The 8,633-nt window shown below is 27.0% G+C and overlaps 1 protein-coding gene across 1 annotated transcript; it reads left to right on the top strand.

Annotated features, from left to right (window-relative positions):
• The first annotated feature begins 881 nt into the window (after positions 1-881).
• Positions 882-1,945, top strand: LOC134830767 (uncharacterized). The gene is made up of 3 exons (XM_063844343.1): positions 882-1,186; positions 1,243-1,337; positions 1,405-1,945. The coding sequence occupies exons 1-3, from the start codon at positions 1,054-1,056 to the stop codon at positions 1,633-1,635; spliced, it is 459 nt and encodes a 152-aa protein (XP_063700413.1). The 5' UTR covers positions 882-1,053; the 3' UTR covers positions 1,636-1,945.
• Positions 1,946-8,633: the final 6,688 nt, after the last annotated feature.

Genomic DNA, 8,633 nt, shown 5'->3' with positions numbered 1-8,633 from the left:
TCTTAACAAATTTGAGTCAAAAAATTAAATTTAAGAATTTTTCTTTCTAATTTTCTAATAATTTTTGATCTTTAGTTTTGAATTTTCATACTTTAATTACTCCAACTTTAGAGTTTTTAATTAAAAAAAAAATCTCAACGATTTGTGACATTTTAAAGAAATAAAATTGATTTCATTTAAAATTTTATACCTAAAAAATAAGAAAAATTAATTTTCCTTAAAATTATTTTACAAACTTATATTTCCATCGAAAACTGACTTAATTTAATTTTTTATGATTTTTTTTTTTATTTTTAAGAAATTTTTATTTTTAAATTAAAAAATTTTTATTTTTGATTTTTATTTTTATTTTAATTTTTATTTTTATTTTTATTTTTAAATTTTTATTTTTTGATTTTTAACATTTTTATTTTTATTTTAATTTTTTTTATTTTTATTTTTATTTTGATTTTTATTATTATTTTTATTTTTTTTTGTCATTTGTGAGCCCATATCGATAAAAATATTTTAGAAAAATGCATTTTTGATGAAAAAATTTCTTCTTTTTGATCATTTTTGAATATTTAAATGCAAGAATTTTAAAATTTAAGATCAAAAACGTAATTTTTTTCTCTTCACAGACACAAATCATGCAACTTTTATCAATAAATTCAACGAATTATCAATAAATAAGGGTTTTTAATCGCCAATCAAGTTCAAACCTAACCCAATTATCTCTCAATTAATGATAAGATACCCTTGTACACGCAATTCCCTCACTCACATATGTTCAAAGTCTCCATATGTTATCATTTAACGAACGACTCTCTCATTCTCCTCTCACTCAAACACAAAATTGTCAATAAATGAACAGCATTCTCAGTTCCAAGTTAGCCATTAAGTTAATTTGAAGTATTTATTTTAAATCGTCGTGCGTCTCGTACGAGCAAAACAAACAAACATCTTTACAATTTGCTCAGTCGTCATTCAGCAGTGCTTTTAGAAAGTTGTCGGAATGTCGTAACTCGCTTTCTGTGTTTATTATTTATTTAAATTTGAACATTTGCATCGGAAATGGACTTGAAACTGAGCGCATTCGTTCGTATCGGCAGCATTTTGTACGGAATTGTGCAGTTTTCGGGACTTGTAGATGCACTTCTTGAGCCCCGAGAGACTTTGGAGTACGTTTACGGAGGTCTCTTGAATGGTAAGTCGCAATAATTTAGCGATTATTTAATTTCTTATCAAAATTTTGAGTTGTAGATATCACTCGTTACGTCGATTTGCCGGTCTTACTTTTGTGGTATATCATTTTTGTGCCGTTTTGGGGACTTTTGTTGGTTGCAGGAGCTGTTTTGGTAAGAATTTCATCCTAAAAATGAAAAATTTTGACTAAAAAAAATAATTTTTAATTAAAAATTTCAGAAAAATTCAAAAATAATTGAAATTTATTTGGTTATGAGTTACTTTTCGTTCCTCATGTCACTTCCGATGACCTTTACAGCGATTTCCTTTGCCAATGTTTACAGTATTCAACGTGCCCGAGAACTAATTTGGACTGTTTTTTGGCTTGCGATGATTCACGCGATGGTCAAAAGCTGGAAAAGGAAGAATTTTAAGCAGCACGATGATGAAATCGACGAAATTTTGGAATAATTGAATGTCGTGAGGGACTCGTAGTTCCATTTTATGGCCATCGCTTGTTGCTGCTCGTCGATTTCTCGCGGGACTCGTATTATTTTTAATTTAATTTCATCTCACACGGAGGAAAACTTCGTAATGGCACGAAAAAACAAGGAAAAAAGGTCGTTAAGTAGTGCGCGAACGAAAGACGACACTTTTCGTATCAAATTTAAAAACATCATCATTATAAGTGTTTATCTCTTTTATATTATTTTTTTCTCTCGTGCACCAAGACGACATTCGAGTTCATTTATAATAATAACAATTTTGTGCACAATAACAAGTTCTTGACTATTTTTTAATGACATTTATTACTTTTTCTTGCGACTTTCCATCATCCGTCTTGCTGCGCTCATTATTATTGCAAGACACTCCATTGTAAGTAAACGGATGGAATATTCAAAATCGGAAGTATTTTATCTTGCACCGTACTTGCATCGCATAAATGTTATAAAATATGCATTTTTTCTGTTTGTTGTTTATGCAGAAAAATATGAACGCGCATAAAAAAGAAGAAAAACATGAAATCACAATATCTTTATAGCTTTTCTGTCTGTATTTCGAGGAGACGAGACGTGTATGTTGAAAATAATAATATTAATAACAAGAACATTACTTGTAACTTATTTATACCTAAATATGAAAAATATTTATGAAAAACGAGAAAAAATGTTATATCAGGTTGGATAATAATAATAATGTTCATGAAAGTCGGTTGGAAGGAGATAGAAATGTTTGTGTTGTAAAAGGGAATTTTTGAAAGAATTTCCAAAAATTTAAAAAAAAATATAAATTCTTTAAAATTTAAATAAAAATTTGAATTAAAATTAAATTAAAAAAAATTAAAATTAAATTAAATTAAAAAAATAAAATTAAATTTATTAAAAAAAATAAATTAATTAATTAAAATTAAAATTTTTGTTTAATTTTATTTTATTTTTAATATTTTTATTTTTTTAAAAAAACGATAAATTAATTTATATTTTAATTTATTTATAAAATATAATTTCCTTATTTTTTTTATTTTTGAACTGATAAATAATTCAAATTAGAGCAAGAAATTGTTAATTTGACGATATATTTATTTTTTAATAACTTTATTTATGAATTTAATTTGTTATATTCATTAAAAAAATTAACATGAGGCTAAATTTTGAAAGAAATTTTTATAATTTTTTTTTTAATTTAAATTTAATAAAATTTAATAAAAATAAAAATTTTGGTAAAAATTGTCAAAGAAATTTTTTATTTTAAATTTTAAAGTAAAATATTTTGAATATGGAAAATTTATTAAATTTCATTCACATTTTTAAGATTTTTTGAAAATTTTGAAATTAATTATTTTTGTTCTAAATAAAAAAAAACTAAAATAAATTTTAATTTAATTAATTAATTTAATAAAAGTTTAATTAAATTTTTAAATAAATTTATAATTATTTCTTAATTAAAATATTTTTATTTTCACAAAAAAAAAATATATTATTAAAAATTTATTTATATTAAAAAAATATTTTTTTAAAATAAAAAAAAAATAAAATTTTGTAAATTCTTTCAAAAATTCACTTTCTTGATGTTTATCCAAAGTACATGATAAATTTTGTTTCGTGTAAGAACGAAGTCTCTTTAAAAAAAATAATAATATAGTTTAAAATAATGTCGAAAGACGGCAAAAGAACTTTCTTTCGTCTCTCTACAAAACAAAACAAGACACAAAAAATATTTCTGCCAAGTTCTTTTAACATTTTCTAATGTTTTTTTTGCTACCTTTTGAAACATTTTCTCTCGTTATGTTGTTCATTTTTTTTCAGACCCTCAGAATATGCAAAGCGCTCGTTTTCTCCTTTTAGTCTCTAACATAATAAAATAAAAATAATAATAAGCCAAAGAAGCATTTAATATAGCAAAGTGCTTTTTTTGCGCTCCACAAACTCGTTTTACTCTCTTCACTCACTCACGAGTTGTTTTCGTTATGCAAAATTCGTGTGCAATTTTTGTTTGTCGAATGTCTTTCGCGTTCGTTAGCTAGATTGTGCTTGTTAACAAAACATTTTGCCTCGTTTTGTTTTTCCGTCGCTCGGTTCCGTGATTTGAGTGCATCTTTCGCTAAAAGACGCAAAATTTTCGGGTTTTCCGCAATTTCACACGCAAAACATTTTCCGCGTTATCATTATTTCAAGAACAATAAACGCCTCGCGCGAATAGTTCGCTTGTTATAAAATTAAATTCTTCAAAAGTTCTGCGAGTACGGCAGCGACCGCAACGTTAAAATTTATCATAATAACGATTGTGGTTGTTTTGTGGCACTCATTTATTGTCTAAAATTACTTTTTTTTTCGTTTATTTATAGCAAAAGTGCACGAAGAATTTTTTGTAACTTTAGACACTTTTTTTTTTGGAGAAACACGAGTTTTTACGGTAATTACGGCAATTTGAAGCAACAAGATCCGTCGAAAAGTACTTTGCATGCACTTTGCTTGTGGCATGCACATTTGCGGTAATATTTCATGAGCTCCTTTAATATTAATAAAAACAATGAGAGGAGGTAACTGCAACAATCAACAAACAACAAGACAAAGTAACGAGCAACAGAAACATAAATAACGTGAAAAAGAGCGGTAAAAAAGTTTTGGCGAAGGGAAATCCGTGTCAGTCAGTAGTCAAAAGGGGGCAGAGATGTTAAACATTAGTCAAGAAAAAGTTAATTTTTAAATTATTTTTGAACGAAAAGTATCCCAAGAGAATTTTTGGGTAAAAAAATTGATTTTTTGATGACAGATGATTCAAAAAATAAGAAAATTTTCTGAAAAAAATTACAAAAAGTCAAAAATTACTCATTTTGGGTCAATGTTTTTCATTTTTCATAAATTATTTTAATATTCGATATTTATTTATTAAAAAAAAATTTCGTGGCTTGAAATTGACAAATTTTGAAATTAAATTGATGAATTTTGATTAAAATCACGGTCTTTGGATCTATTATAGTAATTTTTTGTCTCAATTTGATATTTTTGGGCAAGATATTTTACAAATTTCAAAATTTAAACGACTTGACGCCTGAATTTTCAATTTTTGAGCTAAAAAGTCATTAAAATTTACTTTTTACTCCTTGACATTTCCCTTGAACGTTCTCCAAAATTATCAAAATTCTTAAGATTTTTCACCATTTTCGAAATTTTCAAATAATTTTTTTCAATGGAATATGCCATAAATAAATGGTTTAAGGTTTTTCTTATGATCAATTTTTTTTTGAATATTTTTTGTAAAAAAAAAAATTATTTTTTAATTCAAATCAATAAATATTTTTAACAAAAAATTCATTAAAGTCACAATTTTTCAATTTTTTTGTAAATTCAATGAAAAAACTTTGAAAAATCTTTTCTCAGAAGCTGTTAAATCTTCTATAAAATTCATTTTGTTTTTAATATCTTAAATTTTAAGTATTAAAAACTCAAAACTTTTTATATTTTTTTGACATTTTTAGCAAAAAAATATTTATTTTAAGTATTTCATAAAATTTAAGACTCAAAATTTAAGTTTTTCATATAAAATTTTCTCAAAAAAGGACTTTGACAAAACAAAAACATCACAAAATTTCCTCTTAACATGAATCCTCATGCCGCACATTAAATTATAGAACACATCCATTACACAAATAAAATTGATGCCATAAATATTTCACATATGAGCTAATAAATTATCAACTTGTCTTATATTTCACTCATATTATGCACTGCGCTTCGCTCGTTTCGCCTCGACATGAGCTTAAAATGTCTGTTTACCTCATCACTTCACTTCAGTTGCATGCAAACTTTCCCACATCCCGAACATATTGCACCGAACTTCCTGCTTTCTCGCCGTTTTCTCGCATGACGCGCGTTCATTCAACTTTATTTACTTGCGAAAAGTGAGAAAATAAGGACTATAAAATTGCGCCACTCGAATTTTTCATCCTCTTAACGTCAAGTTTTGATTTTTTTTTGCACATTTGACTGACGCGCCGTGCATTTGGAGTAATGATGATGATTTTTGCGAGTTTTCAAGTTATTCCGAGTTTTTACCTGAAATGGAATTAAATCCTTATTTTTAATATTTTTTTTTTCGTGTGTGCATTATCTCATTATCTCATCGTCGAGCAACTATTTTCGCATTTCGCGGAAGGATATTTCTCATATTTTTCCTTTTTTTTTCATTAAAATTACAGAACGAGAGAATTTTATCAGGAAAAATATTTTTTTTGCGTGTGGCGAAATTCTTTTGTTTGCTCGCAGATGCTTTTATGTTTAAATAATCGCTGAAATTATCATCGTTTAAGTGTTTCACTCGCAAAATCCTTTTTTCGTCTTCGTGCGACGACGGCACCGTTTTATAAGCGGCGCTATTTTTCACTTTTCATTCTTCTTGAATGGCACGTCAAACCACTTTTATTTCATTTAAGATCCTCTCAAACTGATAACAAATGGAAAAACATTAAAATAAATTATGATTGTGGCGAAAAAAGGTTTTTCTCCCCGTTTTGTGGATGCGAATGCTTTTGTTTCGAGCTTTTTTGCTGCTAAATTTTTAATCGTTTGACGGAAAAGTACAAAAAAGGCTTGGCTTGACGAGGAGTTTGGCGGAAAAAAGGGTCAGAGAATCAATTTTTCATCAGGGAACCGCGATAAGTTGATGAAAAAGGTTCGTGAAAGGCAATTTTGTGGTTAACAACAGGGCGGCTCCATTTAAATTTTCGCTTAATGTTTCATTTTATGTCTTAAAGTCTCAAAATTTTACGTTTTCACACAAATTTTCTTAACAACTTCACTATTTTTATATCAAAGCCTTTAAAAAAATCATAAAATCTTTTTGTTGAACAGAAAAATGTCAAAAATTTAAAATTTTTTGCTCAAATAAAATTATTTTTAAATTTAAATTTTAATTTTATGAACATTTTCATTCAATTTCTTGTCGTAAAGACTAAAAAATGTTTAAAAAATCAAAAAAAAATCTTAATTTATATTGAAAAATTTTACTTTTTAACTGAAATTATCTTGACAACTTGAATTTTTTATCGAAAGTTTTTAAAAAATTTCATAAAATCTATTTCATGAACAAAAAAATTTCAAAACTTTACTTTTTCGGACAAAGAAAAATCTTTCTTAAATTGAAATTTTAATTTTTTGAACATTTTTTTTAAATATCTTGACTCAAAATTTTTTGAAATACAAAATTTCTTAAAATTTTTTTTTTAAATTTTGACATTTTTAAATTAATTTCTTTGAAAAATATTCAAAAAATTTCCTCTTAAAGTCCAAATACGACGCAATTATTTCCGCTAAACCTCATAAAAAAGAAAAAAAAAAACAAAATCGCAATATAACTTGATTGACATCTGTCACTATCTGCATCAAAACTCATCAAAAGTGCCCCAAATAAATTATTACTACGCGCCATCGTCATCAATTCCTCTCAATATCAAGCTACTTCTAACTTTTTCCCCCATACGTGACGTAATTTCTTCTTTTATTGAGCAATTCAAACAATTCATTTTCATTAAGGAAGTTTTATGTTTTATTTATTGGACATTATTGCTCTTCAACTCGACCAACAAACTTTTTTTTCAACTTTTTTTTTGTCTTTTTCGACATAACTTATCGACAGGCCTGTCTCTTCAAGACGAAGAAAATTATGCATAAATAAGAAAAGAAAATAAAAAAATACATAAAAGCACTTTTATTGGCATTAAGACGAAAAAAAAAATAAAGATCGAAGAAAAGTTATTCAAATTTCGTTCATTTTTCAACGAAAATAAAAAATAAATTATAATATCATCTCATATAAAATGCATTATTATAATAAAAAATACGAAAAAAAAATTTTTTTTTTTGCTCATGTAAATAAGGCTCGTTGGGAAAAAAATGAAAATTGATGAACCTCGTATGACGTACATCTGATAAAATATTTATTAGGCACAAAAAACAGTCTTCTTCTATTGTTCGGCGAACGAAGATCGATGTCGAACAATAAATTGGATGCGGAATATTTTATCGAGCGACTTTTTACAAAATATATTGCAAATAAATCAGGCAATCTGCATGAGTAATGAGGCTAAAGTTCGCGGTTTGTTCTCGTTACAAGCGAAAGAAAAAGCGAAAATCTCGCAGATTTTGATGGAAAACGAAGTTCATGCGAGATAATCGCGTGATTTATGTGCAAATTATCTCATTTGTTTCATCATTCGACATTTTATGCGTTTTCGAGTCAATCAGAGTAAATTGGTTGGCGAATTTTATGACTGCAGTGATCTGATCAATTTTGTGGTTGATTGAAAAAGTGTCATTTTGTGAGTTTTTATCAAATTTGTCGCAATTTATGAGATTTTTTCTCAAAAATCGCTGAGAAATGATCTTCAACTGAAGAACCTAACTAACTAAAAGCACTTTTCATGTCATTTCTTGTAATCTCCTAACGCACTAATTGCAGAATCCCTTAAAAAACTATCGAGTATCGCAGATACTGTTACAGAAAAAAAACTTAAATGCTAATTTTTTTGCCCTGTACGAAAAGTGCGATGAAATATTGACTCCTAACGAGTCGAGATTTAGAACTTACAATTTTCCCGCGCTTTTTGATGTTTAGATTTTCTTCAGAATTTCAGGTTTTTGCTCTCGCTGGTTGTTTTTAGCTTCAAATTGCATCTAAAAAAGATAAGAAAACTCCTTACGATCTCGAAAATCGCAAGGAGTTTAAGGTTTAATTCAGTTTTTTATTTTTTTGTGACTTACCGATTTAAATTTTCCGCCTTTTCTTGTCTTCTTTTGATATTTTTTCACTTCCTTCCTGTCAATTTTAGCTTTTTGCGTCATTTTCTGTCGTAATTTGATCCAAAACCCTCCGAATTCAGCAAATTTTTGTCTTTTTCTGTCCTCAGCTCGTAAGACCTCGTGTTCGAATGACAGTTCTTTGTTTGTTTATCTTAAAAGTTCCAACATTCG

Source organism: Culicoides brevitarsis, chromosome 2 (assembly GCF_036172545.1).
Source record: "Culicoides brevitarsis isolate CSIRO-B50_1 chromosome 2, AGI_CSIRO_Cbre_v1, whole genome shotgun sequence".
Classification (NCBI taxonomy): Eukaryota; Metazoa; Arthropoda; class Insecta; order Diptera; family Ceratopogonidae; genus Culicoides; species Culicoides brevitarsis.
This window is presented reverse-complemented; position numbering and strand designations above follow the sequence as displayed.

Coding starts and splice junctions, on each gene's coding strand:
- LOC134830767 (XM_063844343.1), top strand. CDS start 1,054: ATGGACTTGAAACTGAGCGCATTCGTTCGTATCGGCAGCATTTTGTAC. Junction 1,187..1,242: donor TTACGGAGGTCTCTTGAATG/GTAAGTCGCAAT, acceptor TTTGAGTTGTAG/ATATCACTCGTTACGTCGAT. Junction 1,338..1,404: donor TGGTTGCAGGAGCTGTTTTG/GTAAGAATTTCA, acceptor TAAAAATTTCAG/AAAAATTCAAAAATAATTGA.